The sequence below is a fragment of the Manis pentadactyla genome, chromosome 4 (genome assembly GCF_030020395.1).
Source record: "Manis pentadactyla isolate mManPen7 chromosome 4, mManPen7.hap1, whole genome shotgun sequence".
Classification (NCBI taxonomy): domain Eukaryota; kingdom Metazoa; phylum Chordata; class Mammalia; order Pholidota; family Manidae; genus Manis; species Manis pentadactyla.
In genome coordinates, this window is record NC_080022.1 from 42,999,648 (window position 1) to 43,026,268 (window position 26,621).

Consider the following 26,621-nt stretch of genomic DNA (forward strand, 5'->3'; position numbering starts at 1 on the left):
ACTGTATGACCCTAGGCTACATTAGCTTATGCTCCTGCAAAATGGGCACAGCAATAAATGAGAAGCAGTGTGCTCCCTTATAGCAGGAGCTCTGGACTCAGACTTGAGTTTAGGTTTTAGTTCTGCCTCCTGCTAACATTATTTTATCTCTCTGAGCTACAGTGTCCTCAGTTGTTAAGTGAGAACAGTAATACCTACACTTTGTAGGATTGGCAAAAAAGGACTTATGTATTTATTTACACCCAGCCTTATTTCATCAAGAGCTTGAGGTAAAATGAGATAAAATATGTGACTGCAAAGCACACTAGCAATGAGAGAATTGCTGCTATTATTCTGGGGCTGTTGAGACACTACATGTCACGCAAGTGAACACAGGCTGCCTAAGGGAGAGAGAGGACATGAGCATGGGACCTGGGACCAGGGAAAGCTCACCTCTTGGCTGTTTCAGCTCATGGAAGATGACAATGTCATGTGGGTTATTGAGGTTCTCAGCTAGGACGGAGATTTCCAGGCCATTGAGCCGGTTTGCACTGAAAATGGCCTCATTCTCTAGGTCTGTCCAGAACACCTTGTCCTGTGGGGTACAGATGCAGATGGGAGGCCTAGAACCTAAACCCATGACATCAGTCTGAAGGCTTGGCACCAAACCATAGGCACAGAACTGCCCTGACATCTCCCCTGGGCAATCCTGTCTAAACATCCACAGTGGACACAACCTCTGATCTGTGGCCTATGCTCTGGTGCCCTTCTTTCTCAGAGAGTTATTCTGTGATTTGGGGCTTTGGCTTGAAGGCTGCTCATTAATGCTCAGTTAGGCCTCCTTCCTGGAGCCCAGCAGAAACCCAAGGTTGGGTCTCTTTAGCTGTTACCATTACTGGGGCCTGGGATCAAGGTTGGAGGGGATGTATGAGTTCCTGAGGACTATTCCCTGCTGGCCCTTCCATGGCCTCAGAGCGTACATGTGTATACACCCAGTGGTTAGTCCACACAAATCTAGAATGGCACACGGAGAATGGCATGCATCTGTAGGCAAATCCATGTTTATAGATACAACTATGTAGCTTCATGCACAGACCTGGACATATAGCCACACGTTCATCTACACATACAAAGGCACAGTTATACCTAAATAAGCACTTGGCTAAGTACTGGTATACAAATTTACACTTACAAGCACTTGCCACTAGCACTTACAGGAATGCAAGCTTTTAAATGGACGCACTTACATATACACATGCACATACATATATTTGGTGTGTATATGTTACACATACGCACAAGCACATACACACGTGCCTGAACACACCTGTCTTTTGAAGCAGGGACTGGACTTGGAGGTGGGGCTTTGCCCACAATTTCAGAACAGTGCTGGGTGATGTCGCTCCAAGGGAACATTGCCAGTGCCCACCACAGACCACTATCCCCTTGCTTTCCCTCCCCTTGGTGGCAAGTCAGTTTGGGGGGAGAGGTAGGTGTGTGAGACCTTGGTTGGTTCTGGCTTCCTTGTTCTCCAAGGGGAATGGTTGTTTGGGTCAGAACACAGGAGGGCCTTGCCTCTTCACCCTCCCGGGAGCTTCCTGAGAACTCGGATGATGTCTGACTCACTTCTATGACCCCAGGGTCCAGCAAAGGCTGGCAAAAATGTACTGAGTTGAGTAACATCTCTCAGTCCATAGTAAATGGTTCTAAGGAAATGATATTCCTTCTTCCTCCCTCTCTTTCTTGGGTACCTTCTATTTATGTGGGCACAGTGCTGGGTGCTGAGGTGCAGAGAGGAAACATACGTGGTCTAGTATGGAGGAAACTTACCCTTGAGAAGTGCTCTGAGAGGAAAGTCTTGGAAAGGGAGCAGAGGAAAGGCTGCCAGGTGCATAACAGGCTGCAAAGCCTTTGTTTGTAGGCAGTTCATAAATTGTGCACAAACAAGTCAGTTGGCTTCCCTGTCCCTTTGTTTCCATTTGGACAAGTCTCAGGGAGTTGTCCTATTTGAATAAGACTTTTCTAGGCTTTAGCTTCCTCATGGGGCCATTCTTCCCCTCAAGAGGCTTACCTCAAACACAGCTATCCCAAAAGGGTGGCTCAGGAAGTCAGGGGAAGAAATCAGCATCTTTCTGTTGCCCCCACTAAAGTCAATGCCAGACAGCTGGTGCAGCTTGGAGTCTACCCAGTACAAGCGCTGGTTCAGCAAATCTTGGGAAGAAAAAAAAAGAGATGGGGGATCAGGTCATGAGCCTGGGACTCCAACTGGATCTCTGCAACTCTGTGCCCCCTCCTGGAAATGGCTTACATTACCAAGCCAGGCCTCAGAATGAGGCCAGCAGGAGGTACCCATCAGGAAACACAGGCGCGGGCACTCTGAGGGGACACGGAAACAAGACCCATGGAGCTCTAGACAGTGGTCAGGACCAGGTGCTAGGGCAGGCCCCCAACCCAGGGAAGGCAGGGCTCACCCAGGGTGATTCCGTTGGGCCATTCAATGTTGTCTGACACCAGTGTTTGCCGGTCCACGCCATTGAGCCCAGCCTTCTCGATCCTGGCCTCGTACCCCCAGTCAGACCAATACATGAACCTGAAAGAGAAGAACCCAATTTGGCTTCTTGTCATCAAGAGACATGACTGGGGTGGTCTGGGTCACATGGGCTCAACAACCCAGGGAATGTTGGAGATTATGCTTAGTGGGGACTGGGAAGACCTTTGATGTCTACTGGAACCATCCCATCTTCATCTGAGGGGGAGGCTGCATTCCCCAAGAGTACCTCCAGCCTTGGTGGAACAGCCAGTGAGCCCCTCTCTTACTTCCGGCAGCTCCAACTAGAGCCCTAAAGGGCCAGAGCTGGAAAAGCCAGTCAACCTCCTTTTACTGTCCTGGTCTACAGAGGAGAAAGGGGACAGCCTACCCAGGGCCACGCAGCTGGAACTCTATCCAGGGCCTCTCTCTAGGCTTTAACATTACTGAGCACTTAGTGTGTTCCGGGCACGAGGTGGGGTGGTTTCACCTCATGAATCTATAAATACAGTATTCACGTCCATTTAAAAGCATGCATTCCTGTAAGTGTCAGTGGCGAGTGCTTGTAAGTGTAAATTCACTAATCTTATCCTCTAATCACTGCCCCCTCTAATCCCCCTCAAATATAGCCCAAACAAGCTTTCACAAATGGAAATAAGTTGTCATTGTCCTATTGTTAAACTTCATAGCCCATGTGACTCAGACCACCCCCATCATCTCTTATTGCCCTTCAAGTAAAACCCCAAGTCCTTTCCACAGCTGACAGGGCTCTGCATGCGTGGGTCCCTGCCTATCCTTTGGCTGTTTCTCCTCCCATCGTACTGCACCCCTACAAACCCCATAACTGCTCCACTGGGTTCTCTTAGTTCCTCCAGGGCACCAAGCTTTCTTCACTGTAGGCCTTCATAGAGCCTCTGGCCCCCACTCTTTCCCTGGTTAGTTCCCAGTTTAAATGTCTTTTCAGTAGAGAATCTTTCTCTGACCCCTCAATGCAAATAAGTTCTTTCTGTTATTATGTCTTAAAGTACCCTGTTTTCCCTCCACAGTACTTACACCATTGGCATCTATGTATACATTTGGGAAGTCTGGTGTATTTATTGTCTGTTCCCCACTGGTCTGTAATCTCCCCTGAACGCAGGCTCTTATTTGTCTTGTTTCTCATTTTCTACCTGGCTCATGTGGTAGCTCATGGGTGATACATAACAGGTCCTTATTTAATATTTGTTGAACACAGTAATGTTTTCATTCTAGCCTCACCACAGCCCCAGAGGGGTATAATTATTAGTCCCAGTTTACAGATGAGTCAGTTGTAGCCAAGTGGGGTTGACTTCCCTAAAATCACATTGTTAATAAGTGGTGGAGCCAGCCTTCAAATTTAAATACAAATTCAAGCTGGACTCTAAAGCCTGTGTGCCTGATCCTCCCCCAGATTGCCTCTGCTGAAATCTGGTGTTGATCTAAGGCTGACTCCAGGCTGGGGGCTGAACAGTTGTCCTAGATACCTTGCATTTGGAGTCACTCTCTACCCATCCGCATTCTGCTCTGTATGCTGAAAAGCTGACCCGTGCGAGAACCACATCAGTGGGCTTGCCTCCCAGACTTCCAGATCCCAGTTCGTTCAGCAAAACGTTGGAGGGGGAGGAGGGAGACACTGAGGTCAGGATATTTATTCCCCTGACTCCTCTCTCCAGAGTTGCCTGCAACTGGCTAATGCTCTGAAGGTGACCCTCTCTTCCCCACTCTCTCCTTCCCATTTCAGGTAACCCTCCCTGATGCTGCCACTCAAGCCTAGGGTCGGTAACCGCCTACTGTTTCTAGTCCAGGGGAGTGTATCGGCCTTTACCCACCCCTTTGCACATAGTCCCTTTGTTAGCGCCCCTCAAATTATCTAGGTCCCTGACAAGTCCACAGTGGACTGGGGATGGGCTAGGTGTAACTGTATCCTTGGGGATAGGGCAGGGCAAGTGCAGCCCCAGGTCTGCGTTAGAGGGTTGAAGCAAAGGTTAAATGAGAGGACTTAGTATCTGTGAAGAGCCTAGCACCTGATGCACACAAATTAAAGGGTGGCTGTCAGTCACTCCCCAAGGCCTTGCACGCCCTCTCAGGGGGTCCCTTGCCCTCTGCTGCCACCACTGGAAGAAGAGGGTTTTCTGATCCCTGTTTAACGATTAGGGAAACAGCAATATGAAGAAGCTAGTGATCCTGGTAAATGTAATATGATGCAGCTGCTGGAAATCATGCCCTCTCAGGACATCCCCATGGAGGGAGGGAGGGGGCCTGCTCCGTTCAGGATCCCTACCCCCAATATGGAGGTGTGGCCAGAGCAAGGCAGCCTGGGTGGTGAGGGGCCCAGAGACTGTGGGGACAGGCATGGGAATGGAGGTGGGCGGCCTGGAGCAGAGCAGACCCAGTGACCTTGGTCCTCAAATCTTGCCGGCTATCCTGCAGGGCAGGGAGTAGACATGTTTATTAAAATTCCAGAGGCTATCAGAGGAAGTCAAAGCTAGGCAGATTTGGGAATATGAAGGAAAAAGCCTAACATTTTCTAATGGGCAGAGCTGCCCCCAAATGAAACAGGCCCTCTGTCTTGGCATGTGTGTGAGCAGCTACCAGATGCCCACTGGCAGCATGCAGCAGCCTGGGGAAAGCCTTCCTGCCCCAGGAGTCCCCACCAGGCAAACCTAGAGCCCTACCCTGCTCCGAGAAGCTCTGGTTCTATGGTGTGATAAGAGAGCCCTGGTGACCAATGCCCAAAGGCCCCTTGGTCAGGGGTTAATAGGCTGAGGGGCCCACATGGAGTTTCTTCCCCTGTCTGTGCGTGAGTGGCCAGGAGCTCGAGATAGTTCCTGTGGCAGACACCTGAGGACTGAGCACCGATGGGAGGAGAATGGGAATTTGGGGTGGGGTCACTCACCCTCGCAGGGGGTCGACGGCGATGGCCCGGGGTTCACTTAGGTCACGGCTGAAGAGAGTGCATCGGCGGCTGCCATCCACTGTGGCCACTGAGATGGTCTTGTTGCCCGAGTCGGTCCAGTAAATGTGCCTGTGGACCCAGTCTACTGCCAGGCCCTCTGGCGAGTGTAGCTGCTTGTCAATGAGGACCTCCTGATCTGCCGGGTTGCTGGCCTTGTCCATGTAGGCACTGAGGACAACCAGAGCTGGCCATGGGGTGGGTGCTCCATCCTCCACAGGCCCACCTGGAGCTTTCTGTGTACCTGTCCCCCTCACCCCTTCCCTCTGGGCCACTGCTGTAGATTTTAGAGGAACTTGGCTAATTTCTATTCAACATATTCCCTGGGCCACCAAGTCAGCATACAGACTTGAATCAGCCACAGCATCTGGCCTGGAGGAGCTCAGTTTAGTGGAGGACAGAAATTTACAGTCAGGTAATTACAGTACAATGTGATATGGCAGCATGAGAGGCCTCAGCAGCACAGAAATGGAGACTGCACCATCCCTGGAGGGTTGCAGAAGGCTTTGTAGTTGAGTCCTGAAGGACTTGTTCATTAGGAACACCAAGAACAGAAGCAGAGGGAACGGCATGTGCAAATGCCCAGAGGTATGTGTTCTGGAACAGTGAGCTATCCAGTGGGGGTAGAGCTAAGCAGGTGGGGTATAAGACCAATACTTCCAAGACTAGAAGTGTAGGCAGGAGTGACATCCTGAGGGGCTGTGGATGCCATGCTAAGGAGGAGGGTCTTATCCTGGAATGGTACCTGAACACAGGTCGGAGGGCACATCAGAAAGGCATGTTAGCACTGCGGCATCGGGGAACACGAGGTGGATTGGAAGGGGAAGGAATGAAGGCAGGGAGACTGGTTAGGAGGCTCTCAGAGCATCCAGGTGAGTGATGAAGAGGCTCTGTAGAGGGTCATGCCAGTGAGAATGGAGAGAAGAGGCCGAAAATATAGACACTCAGGAGGCAACATCAATAGGACTTTGTCTTCCAAATACTATTTTCCCAAAGGTTTCTTCTCCCCCACATCCTCTCCCTGGGCTATTAGTCCCACAATGCCCACTGTTGTTCAAAACTCCCATTCCAACTACTCTTCTAAGCTCTAGACTATACAGCCACCTGGCCCCCCTTGGATATCCCATGTGCACCTTGAACTCATCCCATCCAAAACTGCTCATCCCCATTCCCCTCCCCTCAGCCAGCCAGCCCAGCTGCCCAAGCGCCCACCGATTCTCCCCCGCTGCTCCCATCTCAGAGAATGGCACCACAGAAACTCCCCACCAGAAACCGGAGACCCTGCAGGAACCTGGAAGTTCATTTGACTGTTCCTCCTGCCGTCCCCCCCCACCCAGTCTGTCATCAAATCCTGCCTCTCCCAGTCCCAACTGTTGGACAGGTACTGCTCTAGCTTTTCTGTGTGCATGTGAACTGAATGTGTGTCTGTGTGCTAGGGGGGTGTGGAGGCATTGAGCGGTCAGTGGGCAGCACCTGGTCCATCCGTCCATCCATTATTCTTAAAGAGCGTCAGCAGCAGTTCTGCCAAGCAGATCTCAGCACAAAGACAGGACATGACTGCCAAAAGGGGGCCTGGCCATGCAGGGAGGATGTCTAACAAGGCCCAGGAGAGCACCTCCTCACATGGGTGAGCCTTCCCGAGAGCCCAGGTCCACTGACTGGTGTTGCATGCTGCAGGGCTGGACTGGGGCATCCGGGGAGAGTTCTGACCCCCCCAGATCAGGTCACAGGCCTCCTCTGTCCTTTCCCCTCACCATCATCACAGTGGAAGTCACTGTGTTATGAGTGGGATCCTCCAGGCAGGACTGGGTCTGAGTCATCTCTGAGTTCCCAGAATAGAGCACACAGATACGTGAGCTGCTTTGACAGCCCTCACCAAAGCCAGGGATTTTTTCCTTTCTGCCTTAGATGAATATTTCCTGTGTCTTGCACTGCCCACCCCCCCAGGCCACCAGAAGTCAGTAAAAGCCAGGTGTGTGGGGCTCAAAGCAGCTCTCCCAGCACAGCCTTCCTCCTGGGCCAGCCCTGGGGGTGGCGAAGCCCTGGCAGTTCCACATCCACTGTGATCCTGCGCCCCTTCCCAAGCCCCAGTTCTAACCTGGGGAATTCTAGAGGCAGAGGGGCCCAGAGGCCACCCTTCCTCTCCTCTGCCAGAGAGCTGCCTCCACGCAGACCTGGCTGCAGGACACCTGCCACTGCTCACCTGTAGATCTTGCGGTAGGAGAGGTCACACCAGTAGATGCGATTGGTGGCCACTTCGACGTCTAGCGCCACAACGTTCTTGAGCATAGGAATCAGGCGCGAGTAGTCCCGCTTCACCAGGTCTATCCTTCGCACTTCGTGCCGATTGGTGAAGATTAGGGTTGGGCTTCTGCCAGCTGCCATGCAGGAGGGTGAGAAAGGGTGAGTGCAAGAGCTGGGGGATCTGGGACCAAGGCTCTGCCGCTGGTTTGCTGAGCGAAGCCTCATTTTCCTACAATATAGGGGTGGTAATTCCTACCTCAGAGGCTAGAGGAGCAGATGAAATAATGGGTACTTTAAAAAAGATGAAAAATGGGTACAAATAAATAATGGGTACATAAGATGCAAAGTACCACACCTAACAAGAGGATTTTTATTCTTTATATTAGATACAAACTCCCCCAAAATGTTCATGATTACTCATTTCCTCCTTAGGCTTGCGTTGAAGGCCTGCAGTGGGACCCCAAGCTCCCTGTCCAGCCTCATCACCCACCGCTCTAACTCCTCCAGATTCCAGCCACCAGACCACCCGCCATTACCCGGCCACAGCAGGACTTTGCTACGGGGGCCTTCACTCATTTGTCCCCTCTACCTAGAATGCATCGTTCCCAGTAGCTACCATCTCCCCACTGCAAGAGTTCAGAAAGGGGCAACATGAGCATTAAGTGTTCTAGGAGGGTGACTGAGACTATGGCATGGAGGACAGACAGGAGAACTGGGGGTGAGATTCAAGGAGGTCATTGTGAGTGTTTATTTTATGCAGAGTGTATCTGGGTACATGGCAAGAGATGAAACTGTATTAGTTGGCAGGGGCCAGATCACCAAGGGTCCTGTGAGCTGGGTGAGGAGTTTGCACTTCATTCTGAGCCAAAAGCAGAGGTGGGATGTATAATATATGACACAGGTTATATACATGCAACAGTCAACCCACAGTTGCCCAGGTATATACAAAACCCATTTTTATTAGACTTAGGATTGGATAAGACTATCAGTGACCCAGATATTCCTGGCTACTCCTTATGGAGGGTCACTGCCCCACAGGCCTTTGAAGGCTCAGCTCTTAGCACGAGGCTGTCCCCAGCTGGGTTTAGACATATTGGGCTGCTCCCAGGCACCAACACTGTCTGAGTGGCAGCACGTGTGCCTGGACCTGCCTTGGCCCTCTCGCCCTCTTGTTTTCCAGTTGACACTTCTGCAGGCCACCTGGTCCCCGTCGCTGTGCACCTGTGTCAGGCTAATGTGCTCCCCGGGGGCATAGGGGGACCAGCACAGAGCCATGTGGGGCCTGGGGCTGGGTAGGTGACCTGCATGTGGTAATGGAGACTATTTCAAAGTAGAGTGGGGATGAGAGGGAGGATGTGGCGCGAACAGAGACCACAGGAAAACGGGGCTCAAGCGCAGGACGGCAGGAGGAGGAAGGCTGACTGCAAGGCCCAGTTCTGCCTCCGACAAACTGACTTTCCTCATCCCAGAATGATGAAATGAAGCAGTGGCACTTCCTAAAGGCAGGAGCTGGGTTGCAGGATGGCTTGAGGTGATTTTGATGGAGAGCTATGACTGTGACAGGAATCCAGTGTGTTTACCGTTTGAGTTTTTGTGTGACTGCATCTTAGATATTCAAGGGTATACATGGGCAGTGGTGTGTTGGAAATACATAATCCATGTTGTATATATGTCCCATGTGGGGGTAAGAACAGTTTGCAAGTTACATGCTAATGTATGTGTTGTATATCGTACAGTTTGGGTGGTATGCTTTTTGGGTTTATGGACTATGTGCCAGTCATTGTGGCTTCTCTCTTGTTATAATCTATTTATTGCGTATTGTATTTGTGCATCTGAACTCCAGACTCATATGTCCACCTGTCAGTCAATACCTCTACTTAGATGTCTAAACAGTTTTCTTAAACTTAACATGTCCAAATCAATTTAATATTCCTCAAAGCCTGCTTTTCTTACCATCTTTCCCAACTCCATAAACAGCAATCCTATTTTTCTAGCTGTTTGGCCAACAACTTTGGAGTCATCTTTGACTCTTTTTTTTCTCTCACATCCTACAGGTAATTCATAAGTAAACCTTGTTGCTTCAAAATAAATCCTGACCTTCAAAGTATATACAGTCTGTCCACTTCTCACTACTCGTCCTATGACACCCTGGTCCAAGCCACCATCACCTCTCTTCTGTTTTATTGTAAAAATTTCTTAAAAGAGTTTCCTTGCTTCCTCCCTTGTCCTCTACAGTCTACTGTCAACATAGCAGCCAGAGGCAACCTGTTGACATGTAAGGTATACCACCTTCCGCTGCTGCTCGAAGCCCTCAAAGGCATCTCCTTGATTCAGAGTGGAATCGAGAGTCAGCCCTTACAATGGTCTGGAAGGCCTTTGTGATCTGCCCCACGTCCCCTCTGACTTCGTCTTCTCCAGTCTCCTTGCTTCAGCTGTGCCGGCTCCCTTGTTATGTGAACACACAGGCATCTCCTGCCTTAAGGCCTTTGCACTCTCTGTTCCTTTGTCCTGAAGTGCAGTTCCTGCAGATAAATGTATGGTTCCTTCCTTCACCTCCTTCAAGTCTTTACTCAAATGTCACCTTTTCATGAAGGCGAGGGCTCCTGACCACTCTAAGTATCTAAAACTGTAACCCACTGCCCTCCTGGACTTTTTTCTCCCCTTCCCTACTTCATATTTCTCCATAGCCATTATCACCATCTGCCATGCACTGTATTTTATTTATTTATATGATTTCTTCTCTGTCTTCCCCACTAGGATGTAAGTCCCATGAGGGCAGATAGGGATTTGTGTCTATTTTGCTTACTGTTGAATCCCCAGTGCTTACAATTGTAGGTGATCAGAATAAAGAATTGAATAAAATGAATCAATTCAGTTGGCAGAACGGATCGGTGTGCAGGCCTGCACGTATCATGCTGTGTGGGCCGCCCATGCTGTATGTATAGTCTGCACGGTCCAGTTGGTGTCCACACGCTGTGTGTTGTGAGCCAGCGGGCTGTACTGGGTGGCTCTCTGCAGTGTCCATTGGGGGTGTTAGGTGTGCAGTGCATTGTGTGTGTGACGGAAATGTACACTCTGAGCACTGTGTGTGCAACCTGCTTTCCGTATGTGGCTGTATGTGCACATCTGCTCCTCACATATGTGAAAGCAGGCTGCTTTCTATACTCCTCAGAGCTGCCCCTTGCCCCCCATCTCAGGCCGTCCATACCAACGGCCTTGCAGTTCTTGCTCGGTGTGTCCATCTCATAGCCAGGGTAGCACTCGCACTTAAAGTAGCCCTTGTAATTGACACAGATCTGGCTGCAGGCGTCTGGGTCCTCGCACTCATCAATGTCTGTGGGGAGGAGCAGAGGTCACAACTGGCAGAAGGACCTGCCTCGGTTTGCGGGGGAAGGGAGGGCCTCACCGCCACAAGTCTGCTGGTCCAGGAGCCTGTAGCCCGCTGGGCACGTGCACTCAAAGCCGATCTTGAGGTCGGTGCAGATGTGGGAGCAGCCACCGTTGTTGTGCAGACACTCGTTCAGTCCTGGGGAGGGAAGCGGGCTTCTGAGGGTCCAGGAGCCCAGGCAGGGGTGGGGCCAGAAAGGGGTGGCACCTAGAGCGAAGCAGACTCAGGGCAGCGGGCCTCCCAGAGTCAGGATGCTCTGCGACCTCACTGAGCCTCGGCCTCATTAGCCAGGTGGCTGGGTAAGAGGAGGTTCAGAGAGGGCCACGTCCTTGCTTCAAGGTCTGACTCACAGACAGGGACAGAGTGGAACCAGAACTTGGGTCCTTTGCCTCCCAGACCAGGGCTCTGTCCACCACCACGCTGGAAGCAGCTGGGCTGCCTAAGGTCTTTCCTTTCACAAACTCGTTTCTTACTCCTATGACCTCGGAGCTGAAGGGGCTGTGTGTACCGCGTCCAACCAGTCTCTTCTGAAATGCCCTTGCTTTAACCCCTCCAGCCTTGGGGAGCCCACTTCCCTCCTGGGGCAGCTCTCTTCACCTGCAACAGCACTGCCTGCTGAAAGGCTCCTCTCACAGGACCGGCCCTCCTCTAGCTTCTGCTCCCACTCCCAGCTCCGCTGTGCGGCGGGGGCCTGAGCCCAGTGGCATCTGAGTCTGAACCCTCAGAATCTCCCTAAAGTGCTGATTTCTGGTCCCCGTCCATACCAGTGCCTTTGCCTGGATACACTCCATCTGTCCATGAGGGCTCTGGACAGGGCCCTGAGTTGGTCTGCAACCCAGAAGTCTGAACAATCAGAGATGCTCCCTATTGAGCTTGCGGTTATCTAAGACTCCCAGGCCTTTTTGTACATGGAGCTGTTGCTTTTCCTACCATGAAGTATGATGGATTTTTTTCACTTCCTCTTCTCTCAGCACCTGCCCCTATCTCTACACTTAGTCATGGGCCTATTCCAGGAAGACCAACTGCTGCACGGGATGCAGGGATGCCAGGAGGTCATGTGGTTCCTGCGTCCTTCCACTCCCTTACCACCTTCTGGCAGGGTCCTGGGGAGGTCAAGGAGGCCAAGACCAAGGCTCACTAAGTTCTCACAGCATCTTCTGAGCTTTAGAATCACAGAAGGTTAATTCTGCAAGCCAAGGGAAGGTGCATGCCACCCCTCTGCCCACCGGGCTCATGCACTGCCACTCCAGCCAAGCCAAGCAGAGTTGAACTGAGCCAGCCATGGCCATGCACACAGCTGGTCTGAACTGCCCACCCCAGGACATGCACAGCTTTGGGTGCCCCACCTCCAGCTTGAGCCATGCTTAGAGACAATGTTCCCTTTTACCCCTAGGCCGCCTCCTGTTTGCCCGGGATGTTGGCGGAACTGAAAGAACAAGACCACAGCAACCCCATGACTCAGCCAGACCTTGCCCTCTGGAGCACTCAGCTCTGTGCGGTGGGCTGAGCCACAGCAGCTTTGGGGTGTCTCTGTGGGGCACCTCCTCCAGGAATCCTCCTGTTTTTTAGGCCTTCCCTGACCTCTCCCATACGACAGTGTTCCCTCAGCATTGCCCATTCCCTCGTTTCCCCATCCGCTCAGTGCCTCACCACGCATCACTCGTTTCCTCCCTCTCCTTTGGCACGTATCAGCAACTCAACAATTTATTTGTTGAGCACCTGATGGGGGCACGTGTCCTAAACGGGAACGGGAAGAGCTCAAAGTGACTCAGACCTTCTCTGAAAGAGGAAGGCACAGAGTCCTCCGCGCCTGAGGTAGGCCAGGGCAGGAGAATGGGTAGCACGTCTGGACCCTTCTCTCCTTGCCAGCGCCGAGGCTGAAGGGGATTCCCAGGGTCTGCCCAATTCTATCTAGCCTGGAGGTGATTCTGCTGGGGGCCTGCAGGGTAGGAGAGGGGCGGGTGGTCCAGAGAAGCCTGAGTAGTATTTGCGATGCACCATGGAAGGAAGGGATAGTGTCACTTGCCCCAGCACGTGCACACACTGCATGCTCACACACACCCCTTGCATGCAGAGGCACAGACAGGCCCGTGGACTCCACAGACACAATCACACAGACATGGGGGACACGCACAGACATGTGATGCAGTTCCCTTGCCTTACTCAGAGAAGGAGCCATGGATACAGATACTGGCCTCTCACCAGCACAGAGACACAAACACATGCGTACATACTTCCCTTTGGTGTGTCATGCAAAAGATGAGAGAGAAGAGAGTTTAGTAGGTTAGCATTCCCTGGCTAAGCCCAAATCTGGGTCAGGTGGAGAGGCTAGGCTCAGTTGCTCCCACTTCCTGTCATCTTCGCCATAGATTCTTTCTTCCAGAACTTTTCGTGGTAGGCCTCTAGGGGAGGCAGTGTAAGAGGGGAGTCTGTCTCCTGCGAGCCCAGTTGGAGGCTGAATGACCTCCACCCAGCTTCTCTTCCTTTCAAAATCAACTTTTAAATCTCCAAAGGGGTGGAAACTCGCTGGTCCTGGGGCGCTCTGGAGAACGAAACTCCTGAGGGCCCAAGTGGGGCGGTGCTAGGTGAGAACAGGTTTGCCAGGAAGGCAGGGAGAGACCGTCTGCCCCATGCTCTGTCCCCCCAGGAATTCTCTGTCCAAACTCCTGACCTCGGAAATGAGCTTTCCTGGAGCCTACACTGGGTTTCCAGCATGTTCTCTGGGATGCCCACCCCATCTACAGCCCAGACTTCCCTGTTCTTTTCCAGCTGGAACCCACCCCAACAGCTCTACCATCATGGCAGTTGCCTCATTCTGCTCCTGAGTCATGTCCAGTCTCTTAAGTCTGGTCTCCCAGGAAGTCCAAGCTCCCCAGGACTCAGGCTGTGCCACCTTCTGCTGGGTGTGCCCTACCCTCACCCAGGCCTGGCCGGAGCCACGTGGTCTTGGGGTGCTCCTCAATCGGCCGCCTGCCTGCCTGCTGTTCCTCACTCCTCCCTCTGCTGGGACTCCTGCAAGAGGCTGGAAGGCCTCAGAGGCCAGGGCAGAAACAGTGAAGAAGAGAGAAAGTTCCAGAGTGAGCACACACTTGGAGGTCTGAACGTGGAAGGAGTGAGGAGAGGCCGGGTTTGTGAGAGGAAGCATATATTTTGAGCATCTGGGCTGGAAAGGAAAGGCCCTTAGATTTGTAGAAATGCAGAATGACAAGCCTCAAAGGCAAAGAGCCCTGTCTGAGGGCACAGGACAGAGTGTGAGTCCAGAGAGAGGGTCAGAGGGGCAGGTGAGGGCCTGAGCCCAGACGCCAGGAGTGGCGGTGGCAGGGAGGGTTAGGTCAGCAGTGGAAACATAGATAGGTACTGTACCACACTCTTTCAGAGGCTCATCCGACCAGTCCCGGCAGTCCCTCTGAGCATCACACACTTTCCCGCCGTCCACGCACTCGCCACTCTTACACTGAAATCTGCGGGGACCCTCACATGTTGACTCTGTCGGGCCGGACAAGAGAGTGGACAGCACCTGTGAGATCTTGGGCTGGGAGGGCTGGACTGGCCAGGTCCATGGGAGGCAATCTGAGCTCCAGCTCCCTGCCCCACTGGCCTCCACAGGGGGCAGCTGAATACAGGACTGGTAGGAGTTCTGCTCATAGAAGGACAGGACCCCAGAAATGATCAGGGTGCCTGAGCATCATCTGGTAGGCAGGGCCAGGGGGGTCTGTGTCTGATCTGGCAGTACTGGGGCCCTGGGAGGGAAGAGCAGCAGCAAGAGCAGATTCTAGGGGCTGGACTGCCCGTCTGAGGAGAATCTTTGCCCTGTAAGCCTCGGATAGAGGAGGCTACCTCAGTGCCCAACCTTTTACCCACTTCCCCAGATGACCACCGGGTCAGGATCCCTGCTCCTGCAGGCAGGGATGATGACCAGACAGGCATCTGAGAATAAAGAGGTTCCCTTGAGAATAGGACGCAGCCTGTGCCCAGTCTGGGACCTAGTGAGGGGAGCGCCTGGATGCTTGGATGTGGACCGAAGGTGGGGTGGACTTCCTGCAGTGCCCTTTCATGTCTCCCTAGGCCTATTCAGCTTTTGAAGAGTGCTTAAAACTTCAGTTCTGGGGCCACTGGAACCCCAAGGAAGGGGTCTGGGTGACTAAAGGACAAGTGATGTTCTGGGGGACCCAGGGGAGACCTCTCCCAACTCTGCTCTCTCCAGGGAGCCAGGGCAGAGCTCAGGGCTTCTCTTCACAGAGGAATCTGCCCCTCGGCCTCCTACCACGCACCCTGCAGGCAGCCAGCTTCATCACTCCCATCTGGACAGTCCTGTTCCTGGTTGCAGCGCTTGATTGCAGGGACACAAGTCCCATCCCCACACTGGAACTCGTCCCCACGGCAGGTGCCCAGCGCTGCCAGGAGAGTGCAAGGGGAGAGGGTCAGGGCCAATGTGATATTGGGCCAATTCTTCTCCCCTTACCCCCACCCTACCCCATATCCACCCCAGCAAGAACAGAACCAGTGGCTGAGCTTGGGAGTCCTCAGAGGACACCGGGCCAAAGCACTTCCAGTGTACAGACGGGGAGACTGAAGCTCAGAGAGGAGGAAGGCCTTACCTAGGGTCATACATGGCACTCTGGCTGGCAGAACCAGGACTAAAACTCAGGTCTCCTGTGTCCCCAACCACCGCCTTCTCTCCAGGGCCACCCCTCCAGAGTAGACATGCCTTCCTTTGAGTCTTGGTGCTCATTAACTTAATGACTTCACCCCTTTGGCAAATCCTTACTGGGCACCCATGTGCAGGGTTATATGCCAGGCAAGGGGGACCCAGAGACTAGTAAGAGCCTCCCCATCCTCCAGGAGCTCACGGGCAGAGGAGGGTGGAGGAACAGACATAGGAGGACATCACAGTGTGGGGTGTGCGGACAAGAAGGGTGCTCAGGGAACTGTGGTAACTTAGCCCAGCTGGGACTGGGAAGCATCCCGCAAGGCCTGTAGGGATGCGCAGGCCCAGCAGGGAGGGGGGCTGGGGCGAGTGCCTGAGTGTACCAACGTCTGGGGCCCTGGGGTCAGTGGGTGAATGTCTGGGACGGAAGGGCAGGGGTGGGGGTATGACAGGGAGGGCATCACCAAGGGCACAGGAAGCAGTGAAGACCCTTGGCCTCTGGAATTAGACCTGAGTGCCACAGCTTAGTAGCTACGTGACCTCAAACAAGCCACTTGGCCTTTCCTCCCCAGCTCGGGCTCCTCCCCAGTAAAACAGGCGAAGGCCAGCAGAGGAAGCAAGGAGAGGAAGCCCGCGCTGGGGACGGCGCGCACCCGCGGTGCCTGAGCTCGGTGCGCGGGGCTGCGCGACGTGGAGGGCGGGGGCTTACGGCAGTCGGCCTCGTCCGACTTGTCCTTGCAGTCGCGGTCGCCGTCGCAGCGCCAGCCCAGGTGCACGCACTCGCCGCTGCGGCAGGCGAACTGGGCGGCAGTGGCGCAGGCGGCGGGCGCGGACGTGGCCCCCAGGCCTGCGCGGCCGCAGAGCTCGACTGCCTCGTCCGAGCGGTCCTCGCAGTCGAACTGGCGGTCGCAGACCCAGCGCTCGGGGATGCAGACACCGCCGTCGCCGCCGCAGCGGAACTCGCGGGGCCCGCAGGCCGGGTCAGCACAGCCACGCTCGTCGCTGCCGTCGCCGCAGTCGTCGTCGCCGTCGCACACGAACACGGCGGCCAGGCAAGAGCGGTTGCTGCACTGGAACTCGTGCGGGGCGCACACTGCGCGGGACAGAGAGCCGTCGGCCCGCCGGACCCCGTCCCTGGAGCCCGGGGCCGCAGACCCTCACCTACTGGCCAGAATGAGCCCTGCGGGGGAGCCAAACGGCGAAGGGGGCTTCCAGTCCGGGTCCTGCCCGGGTCATGCGGGGCCTCCCCAAACCTCCCCGGCCCCAACGCGAGTGAGAATTGCTATCCTGCGGCATTAGGGTGGGACTAGGAGGGTCTAAAGCGGCAGAGCGCGGCCTGTCTTGAAGTCAACTTCGGGACGTTGCTAGGAAATGTTATGTACCATGACACTGATCCTACCAGGAAACTAGGTCCGGGGGCTGTTTCCTTACAGCACAACTCAGGCCCCTCCCCGGCCCCGTCTGCCTGCCCGGTCCCATCTACGTGCCCTGGCCTGGTGTCCAAGGCCACTGGCATGGAGCCTCACTGCTATGCCCCATGACCTCATGGCAGCACATACCCTGGCCTCAACCACACTGGACTGTTTACAACTGCTCTCACCTCCAGGCCTCTGCCCAATTCCATCTGCTGGGTGCCCACCTCTTGCCCACCACTGTTTCTGTATTTCACAACGACGAGTTCCCATCCTTCAACGGTCCAAATTCCACCTCTTGCATAACACTTCGTGCTCCCCTGCTGCTCCTGCCCTCTTCTCTCCTTTTGGGTGCCCTTCACAGCACCCTCAAGTGTCTGGGTCTCATGTCCTCCTCCATCTGCCTGGAGACCATAAACTGCATGGGGAGAGGCTCCCAGGCAGACCCAGCTTTGTCCTGAGGCCCTGGCACAGAGCTCCCTGGAGCGGGTGGCTGTGCAGGAGATGGCGGCTAGACCAGCCCAGCTGTGAGGAGTAACTGAAGGAAGTGCAGTCGTTTTTAAGGGCAGAGGTCACTGCTTCTGCCTGGGGCCCTGGGCTTCCTCTCTCTGGTGGCCTTCTTGACCACCAGCTTACACATGGGGAAACTGAGGGCCAGAGAGAGGGACAGCTTGCCCGGGTCACACAGTCAGTCCATGGTGATGAGGAAACAGAACTCAGGTTTGGGTTTCTTCCTTCCTACTCTGATGCCTCTCAGCTTTCTGGTTTCTCCTCCCCTCCTGGAGTATAAGCTGTTTTCACAGCAGGGACCTTCTCATCTCCTTTCCTTCTTCATTCCTTACACAGAGGCCGAGAACAGGCCTGGGGGCGCCCAGGCAGGGTGTGTGCAGTGGCTGTGGCCACGGATAACATGATGGTGGCCGCAGCACCATATCTGTCCACGTGGGGGCGCCAAGTGTCTGTTTTATTTTCTGATGGAAAATTACCAGTTTTCATTGTTAGTGAATGTAAAATAGAATGTTGTCTTCAGTCTCACAATGTAGGCATCTCATCATGTGTTGCTGACATCTCTATCAAGTTCCTGACAGTTGCATTTTTTTCTCCTTCAGGCCTTTCGGGATGTTGGGGCACTGGAGGGAAAAGCACACACTAACTACCCTGTAATGTCTGCTCCTCGACATCTCATAGATGCCTGGATTAGCTCCCATCTCCCTGCCCAGACTCCGCTTGTACATGTTCAGGGCGGGAGGACACTAGGTTTGGAGTTCTGGGAGGAAGTGTTTCTTGTTCCTGATTTCTCCCTGAGGTTTTGAAGCTGACAGCAACTTGAAGAATCTCAGGCGGACACCCAGAGACCCCACTCCTACTGCTCACACATGGAAGAGGCTCTGAGGGGTAAGAGAAGGGAGAATTCTTTTTCTACCACCCAGGTGGTTGGAAGCTACAGCACAGAAGCCCAACCAAGACCCTCTAACACCCTGTCTCCTACAGTTAAGGAGGAATGCTCCTGCCACAGCACACCCTAGTTAGATACCCCCACCCCTGCAATGGGGGCTGATGGCCCCTTGGGCTGGGGAAACTGATTACAGGGGTGGGTGGGGAGTGTGTGGGGGGGAGGTAAGGAAGGAAGAGGATGCTCATTGGCCACTGAGGCCCTGCAAAATTATCATGACTGAAGAAACAAGCCAGTGACATCAGCGAGGCTTTGAAATCGCTGGCCCCAGCCAGGATCTCCCCCCATACCCAGATGCTTCCTGCTTCAGATACATCAGAACTCCAGACTTAGAATCCAGGGTGCTGTGACTCAGAAGCCTCCCAAAGAGATGATATTTCCCCTGGGCCAGGGAAGATGGATAAGATGCAAGTACACAGCCTGGTGGAAGGAATGGACGGGGGAGGTAGTGGTGGGCAAGTGCCTGGTAAGAGCCCCCGAGTGACTACTCATATTTCTCCCAGTCTCACAGCCTAGTTATTGATAGCCAGTCTGTCTCCCTATTAATCGTGAGCTCCCAGAGGGAAGAGTGTGTAGGATTCACCTCGTCCCTTCCTGAGCCTGGCTCCAGGCCTGGCACACAGTAGGTGCCCAGTGAATTGAAACGAGCACAGCCCCTCTGGCCCAGGCCCTGCTGGCCCTCCCTGGGAAGGAGATAATCCTGTGTTTGAAGCTCAGTGATGTGGAACTGTCCCAGTGACCACTTCCATCTGTTCCTGCCGAGGCTGCTGGGAATGACTTCCCCACCCTGTGGTATCTGTGCTCAAATCTGAGATTTCAGCAATAGTTGTCCTTCACACCTCAGGAATCTGTCCCCTCCCCACTGACACTGCCAGTGCCCTGGCCCAGGCCCCCTGCGCTGGTTCTCCTACCTTTGTTTAGAGATCAGTACAGACTTATGGAATGGATGAGCAGATGTCAGGCATGGTATAAACTAACGGGCTTGGCCATCCAGACGTGAATTTGAATCTCAGTTCCATTACTCAGGCTTGGGCACTTTTCCTCGCTTGTCTGAGCCTCAGTTTCCTCCCCCATAAAATGGGGGTGACAATGGCTACTCATGAGGTGGTCATGAGGATGAAAGAACGAAATGTCCCCAGAGTGCCTGGCCATCACTAGTGTCCGACAATCACCCTTTCCTCTCCACCCACCAAGTCTTTGAGACCAGGCCTCCGCCAGCAGCGGCCACTGCTCCCTGAGGCTGCCTGGCCATGCCTGGCAGACCATGGGGCCTGACCCGAACCCGACTCACAGGTGACACAGCCAGCTTCGTCTGCTCCGCTCTCACAGTCCTTCTCCCCATCACAGCGCCACGAGGCGGGCACACACTTGTGGCTGGTGGGTCCACAGCTCAGCTTCTCTGCAGGACATACCTGCTTGGCTGTGGAGACAGACACCCATGCAGGGGTTAGCCAAGGGGCCAGAGCATGGTGCCAACCAGTCCTGCCATCCAGCTCCAGCCACCTGACCCAACACCCTGGGAACCCATCAGAGTCTTCCTGCCCTGCGTCTCAGTTTCTTCACCTGAAAGAAAGCCCTGTCTGTCACTAAGGCTTTCTGAATCCTACATTTGACTGCCACTGCCCTGCCTGACACCCTTTCATAGCGCCCTGGTCCCTGGGACTCAGGCCCCTCCTTGATCCAGCCAACCCCTGCCTGCCTCACTGGGCCCACCTCCCACCCCTTCAAGCCTCACCTTTAAGCTCCAGCAACGCAGAGCTGCATGCCCTGCACACTGCCTCTGCCATTTCCCAGCTGTAGGCCCTTGGGTGAGATATGCCCCAGTTGGACCTCGGTGTTCCTTCCAGATCAGCAGCTCCATGACCTGAACCTGTAGGTCTGGAGGGCTCATCAAGGCCCCAGGAGCTCCCTCTATGACCCACTACCCCATGCCCCTCCCTAGCCCAGTGATGGTGCTGAGCCCACTGTTGAGAGCAGCCGCCGTGTGGTAGGGCCCAGCGGGAGCACACAGCTCTAATTACTGCAGCAGCAATCAGAGGCTGACTCAATCAGGGCCTGAACCCCTAGGGCTGATTCTCAATTTGGAAGAAAGAACGAGAACCCAGATCAGGGCTGAAGATGGCTCTCTTCCTGAGCTTCCCAGGACGACTCACGTGACAGACACAGCCGTGGCAGATGCACCTCAGACCTCCGTGGCTGGGCCCCCACTGCCTTCCAGAGTGTACAGGAGGCCCAGACTCATGGTCTTTAGGATGTGCTGGACATAATGCTAGATATTTGCATTTAATTTTCACAATGAGCCAGCAGGTAAGGATTAGGTCATGGCCTCCAGTGTGCAGGTCAAGGGCATAGGCTCTGGAGCCTGGCTGCCTCGATTCAAATTCTAGATTGGTCACTCACTGGCTCTGTGACCTCAGTCAACAATCCTTATCTCTGCAACAAAGAAGTGAGGATCTCATAGGACTGTTCTAATGACTGAGTTAATGTCTGTAAGGTACTGAGACTGCCCAGCCCACTGCTCATTAATGCTACCTACTATTATTTTCCATGTATAAGAGATGACTTGTTTATTTACTCAGCATCTAGTGAAAACTTGTGTACCAGACACGGTGGTAAGCACTGGATTTTAGTCACACAGCTGGTAAGGAATAGAGAGGATTTCAAGTCAGCTGCGCCAGGGAATGGGCACGCACTGCTGCATCCACAGGCAACAGGTTCATTTGCTCTATGATCTCAGAGCAGGTTCCCTTTCCCTACTTCCAGAGCCAGGGTGGGAGGCCATGAGGGATGGAAAAAGGGCAGACAAGATGGGGTGGGGGCCAGGTGTTGAATCAAGGACCCCATGTTGGAAGAGGAGAACCTTAGACCCTCAAGTGCAGACTCTAGAGTTATCTGTACAAATACATTTCATGAACTATAAGGTGATTCATTGGGGATACAGGACTCAGGATTCATTTTACAGAAAATCCCCTTTACAAATAACAGTTGGGTAGAACGCTGCAAGAAACACTGACATTCAAAGATTTTTTACAAAGGCCACCTCGGGGCTGTAGTGCATGTTGGTGAAGGGGGCCTGGGAAGCAGGAGGGGGGCCCCTCCAGAGCGCCTCTACCATGAACACCCAGTGGGCCTCAATGGGCACTGCCCCTATGGGCTGACAGAAGCTGGCTGGCGCTTCCTAGACCCTGACTATAGGAAGGGGTATGAGCACTGTGAGAAGTTCAGGTTCCTGGGCCCCAGTTCATACTAGACTGAATCCAGTCTGCAATGGCAAAGCCCAGGAGTCTGCATTTGAGTGACTCCCTTGATCCTTGGTGATTCCCTTTGAGAACCACTGGGTCATCATTCTGCAAGACTACAGGATATAGGATATTTCATTTCTTTGATTCATTCCCATAAAAGTGATAGAAGTGTTCTGTGTATTTCCAAGCCCCTGAGAGGGCAATGGGATGGAGGGACAAGGTGATCACATATGACCATTCTGCATATGGCCAGGCCTCAGGCAACACAACCTCCCAGGGGACTCGGAAGGAAGCCACATTTACTGAGCACCTGCAGTGTGTCAGGCAGCTCCATGCTGAGGATTTAGTATTTTCTCGTTTCACCCACGTCATCACCCTATCAGGTAAACAGGCCCAGCAGGGTATGAAGTAAACTCCAGGGGTTCCAGTCACAATGATCATCATGTCGGCAGTGACCCTGGAGTGGAGGATGGCGGTCCTGCAGGTAAACTCCATTTTACAGATGATGAAACTGAGGCTCACAGAGACCAAGTAACTGGATCCAGATTCCTCTGAGTAAACCATGCCCTTTCTGTTAAAACCTGCATGCTCCTATGGGTAGGTAAGTGGCCCAGCAGCAGCCCCAAATGCTCTGCCTAAAAGCCCAGGTGACTGAAATGACCCTTGACTGTCCACACCACCTCCAGCAGCCTGGTTCTGCATATCCCAGTGCAGCAGGCAGCTGCTTGAACTTTTAATGAAAATTTATACAGGTAATTGCATAACCTTTCAGCAAGGACAATGATTAAACAATTCGTCTGCTTCCTTTCTTTATAATTAATAAGACATTTGCAATCCCTAAATAGACAGCTCTAATTACAAGCTCTTGAGGATTTAGCAGGGCTTGACACCAGTCCTCCAACCCTCAAAGAGCCAAGGCACCGTCTTGGAGTGCCAGGGCACAAGAGGTCATCCTGTGGAGCATCAGTGGGGTGACAGGAGACCGAAGCAGAGAGAGGAAGGGGCCTGCTGAGGCTACTGGATCCTGGGTGTTCCAGCCGCCTATCTGCCCTGGACCCTCACCGGCTCTGTTGTGATGCAGCTCTTCCCCAGAGCCAGGGTGGGAACCTTGCTCTCTGGGCTCCTGGCTCAGGCCTCCACTGCCTAGCCCTGGGAAGTCAGTCTGGGTATTGTTGGTATGCAGTATCTCCTTATGAGTTGGGTACTAGTATTACCTCTATTTTATAGATGAGAGCAAAGCCCAGAGAGGGTAAGTTGTTTGCTCAAAGTCTTGTGCTAAGGGGAAGAGCTGGACTTCCATTCCACATCTCTCTTAACTCCAAGCACTGTTTAACTTATTGCATTTAACCATTATACATGAGAAAAATAGGCCTGCCGGTCTACCTGGCATCTCTGGGCTGGAGAGGGATCACTGGAGGAAAGGGGCTCACTGGGCCTTTGCTCAGCAGGGTCTACAAGATGGCCATCTGATGTCCACTCTCAGGGTAACTCAAAGCAAAGGCCTGCCAGCAGCATAATGCAGAAGAAGGAGCAGGAGCTTTGGAACAGACAGACCTGGGTCCAAATCCCATTTGCTAACACAAAGATCCTTCAGGAAGTCACTTAACCTCCCTGCACCCCTGAAATGGGGTTACATAATCAATCTCCTAGAGTTGGTGGATGGTTTAAATGAAGAAACATGAAAATCTCTACACTTAGAGCCTGGAAGAAACTTGAAGTTCAGAAAATAGTTGCCTTTGTTTTATTTCAGGAAATGCAAATACAAACAGGTGGGAGGGCCTGGCCTCAGCCCTGCTGAATACACAGTATCAGAGCCCTTGTGCCCGCTGCGATGCGGCCGCCACCCCGGAATGCCTCTCTCTCTGAGACAGATGCCCTGATGCATGCCTGTGGCCTGCTATCAAGGGTCCCCAAGTTCTGAGAGGGAGGAGGGAAGAAACCCACTGTCTCCCAGACATCAGGAACCTTCCAAAGTCAAAAAGGGCCTGAAACTGCATCTGGAGTGGCCGCAGGCACTTACAAATTCCCAGAGAACCCTGCCCCAGAAACCCAAATCCACCGGTACTGTCTGCAATTCACAAGTTCAAGGTAATAGAAAGGGAAACGTCTGCTGAATAAGAGACTCGAAGTGGTTGATGCTTCCTGAGCAAACACACCAGCAGTACTGGGTCATGTGAGGCTCCGGGACAGACAACCTCCAAATGGGCACTGCCAGCTCCAAGCGACCAGAGACTCAGGTGGTGGGAACTCTGTCCAGCTGCTACCCCGGGAAGCATGACATGGGACTGTCCCACAGGGAAGAAGGGGGCAGTTACAACAAGCTTCTTCACATCAGGTCAGGCAAAGCACTTCTAGTTGGGCCAGGCTCTAACTTGCTGGGTGATCTCGGAAAATCTCCGGGCCTCCACATCCTGATCTGTAAGAGGAAGGTGCCCTTGGATAACCAGTGAGGTCACTCTTCCAGGTGGACAGGTTCTGAGATGCATGAATAAAACCCTGCTTTCAAAGGTATAACTCATTCACCTTGAACCAACCTTCCCACCCCCATGCAAGCGCCCCTCTCAACAGATGCCTGAAGGTGGGTCAGAATCATCCCCAATCAAGGGAGCTATAATTAGAGCTGAAATGTTACTTTCATTAGGCAAATGTCCCAGGCTTTCCTACTGTGACTCCTGGCTGTGTTTGATAGGCGCAGAACTCAGAACCAGAAGGAAACAGACCTGGGAGAAACCCTGGCCAGCTGGGGGCAGGCAGCACAGCAGGGAACACAAGAACAGGAGCCTGCTCCTTAGGTCTTTTCCTCTTAGTCCAAACCTCCCTCACACTCTTCTGTTCTAAGATTTTAAATTGGTGTATATAGGGGAGAAGACCTGGAATCAAAATGTAGTGATAACAACAACACTGCCATTTACTCCAGCACTGACACTTTGCATGCATTTTTTCCATTTGATCCTCACAACCTCTGTAAGGCAGATACCATTACCCCATTTTACAGATGAATAAACTGAGGCTCAGAGAGATTGGGCACCTTGTCTGACACCTCCCAGGGTACAGGACCTAAATCCAAGTATGTCAGACACCAAACTCTCTACACTTGCTATTGCCTATAATCTTTCTTGAGGGTGGGAAGGGGGCTCTATCCTGGAAGCTGGTACAGTCCCCAGGAACCTGGAAGGCTGTGGAAGTTGCTATGGCAACACCAAAGAAATGGGCAGCAGTTTGGCTGCAGGGTGCCCACTCGGTCAGGAAGCTGTGAGCAAGCCTGCCACTGGGTCCTGCTGCCCCAAATTCTGCCTGACCCTTGGGGCCTCACTCTGGCCGACCTCCTCCAGGCAGTCCTCCCACCTGCCTCCTACGGCTGCTGTGGGGATGAGATGAATTAATGCATGCAGAGAGCAGAGCACCTCACCAGGCACACGGGAAACACCAGACAGGCACCAGCTTTGCCTATGGTGAATGTTAACTCTGCATAGGAAGTGGGGTCCTGGGCCTCATGCCTCAGCTGGGCACAGGCAAGGGAGAAAGAGGGTCTCAGAATGCTAAGAGTCCAGGAATCTTAGAATCATGGTCTTTGGAATTCAGGAATATTAGAAAGTGGGGCCCAGACAGGGGCAGGAAAGTATGCCACGCCTCACAGTGAATTGCTGGAAGAGCACAGAGAGCTGGGCCTCTCTACTCCCAGGGAGTGGCCTTGGCTGCTGCCCCCATGGGGCACTCCGTCGAGCCTCAGAGAGCCTGAGGAGCCCGTCTTTTGCCACGAAGGCAAACCAGCCATGAACAACCTGTGTGTCTTAGAAGCAAGGCCCTCAACGTCTCTGGGCCTCCAGTTATTCAATGGTCAAGTAACTGACGTACAGCTGGGTACAAAGCAGTCCTGGGAGGCAGGAGGGGTAAGGTTGGAGGGTCCCTGCACAGTCCAGAGGGAGGGAGGAAGAGAAGGAGCAGGCAGGCAAGGGGAGGCAGCCCAAGATAGCAGGGGGTGGGGCAGGGCCTGGTGGGGGGCAGAAGGCAGGGGTAAAGGGGCACGGATACAAAGACAGAGAGGTGGGGAGCAAGGGGAGCACAGCTCAGGCAGTAGGACAGACCCCAACACTAACAGTGATGAGGCTCCCCACCCCTCCCCTTGCCCCCAAATCCAGGACACTGCCAGAGAGGGGCCAGCCAGCTGACAGCAGTGGGGGCAAAGCCCGGGGCTGCAGCTGCCCTCCCCAAACCCGCTCCTGGCTGCACACAGCTCTGCTCCTTGTTGGTTGGGCAGCCACGGGCTGGGGGGCTGATTCTGTCTGAGCCTTGATTTCCTTCTCTCCAAACAGGGATGCGCACTCTCCAAGGGCGTCCTGAGGATGAGTCACAGGTGGGTGTGGCCAGGCTTTGTTCCTTCTGAAGCTCAGGACAAAGCACTGGGCTGCCCTCCTGCCCAGGCACCCCTGGGACAGGTTAGCTACCTGGTGGAGTGAGGGAAGGACAGGGCCTGTGGCTGGCCGGGGAGCTGGTGCAGCTGTGCCAGGAAATGGGGAGCCCCCCTGACTCGGGTGGGGCTGCCCTTGCTCACTCACTCGTGCTCTCTCTCTCTTTCACAAGAGACTGGTAGCTGTTGCTAGGAGACAAGGAAACCAGTTATCAGCAGCCACAGCCCGAGATGGGACACTGGCCTCCACTGTCCCCGCCGCTGTGACTCGGGCCACCATGGCCCCTAACGAGGACTGGGGACTGTAACGCCCAGCCCCACGGTCCTCCACAAACTCCCTGCCAACCTT

At 53.6% G+C, this 26,621-nt stretch overlaps 1 protein-coding gene across 10 annotated transcripts in view; it reads right to left on the reverse strand.

Annotated features, from left to right (window-relative positions):
- LRP8 (LDL receptor related protein 8) overlaps window positions 1–26,621 on the reverse strand; it is a 75,615-nt gene that overhangs the window by 12,411 nt on the left and 36,583 nt on the right. For 3 of the 10 annotated variants that reach the window (XM_057500218.1, XM_036892855.2, XM_036892859.2), the window contains 12 exons: window positions 19,914–20,042; window positions 16,467–16,850; window positions 15,381–15,503; window positions 14,473–14,595; window positions 12,497–12,535; window positions 11,128–11,247; window positions 10,930–11,055; window positions 7,681–7,855; window positions 5,421–5,648; window positions 2,451–2,569; window positions 2,051–2,190; window positions 433–574 (listed from right to left, as the gene is read on the reverse strand). In XM_057500218.1, coding sequence (XP_057356201.1) covers window positions 433–574; window positions 2,051–2,190; window positions 2,451–2,569; window positions 5,421–5,648; window positions 7,681–7,855; window positions 10,930–11,055; window positions 11,128–11,247; window positions 12,497–12,535; window positions 14,473–14,595; window positions 15,381–15,503; window positions 16,467–16,850; window positions 19,914–20,042 — 1,848 coding nt within the window. The remainder of the gene's footprint in view (window positions 1–432; window positions 575–2,050; window positions 2,191–2,450; window positions 2,570–5,420; window positions 5,649–7,680; window positions 7,856–10,929; window positions 11,056–11,127; window positions 11,248–12,496; window positions 12,536–14,472; window positions 14,596–15,380; window positions 15,504–16,466; window positions 16,851–19,913; window positions 20,043–26,621) is intronic. The other 7 variants (XM_036892858.2, XM_036892860.2, XM_036892864.2 and 4 more) reach the window with 5 other exon arrangements.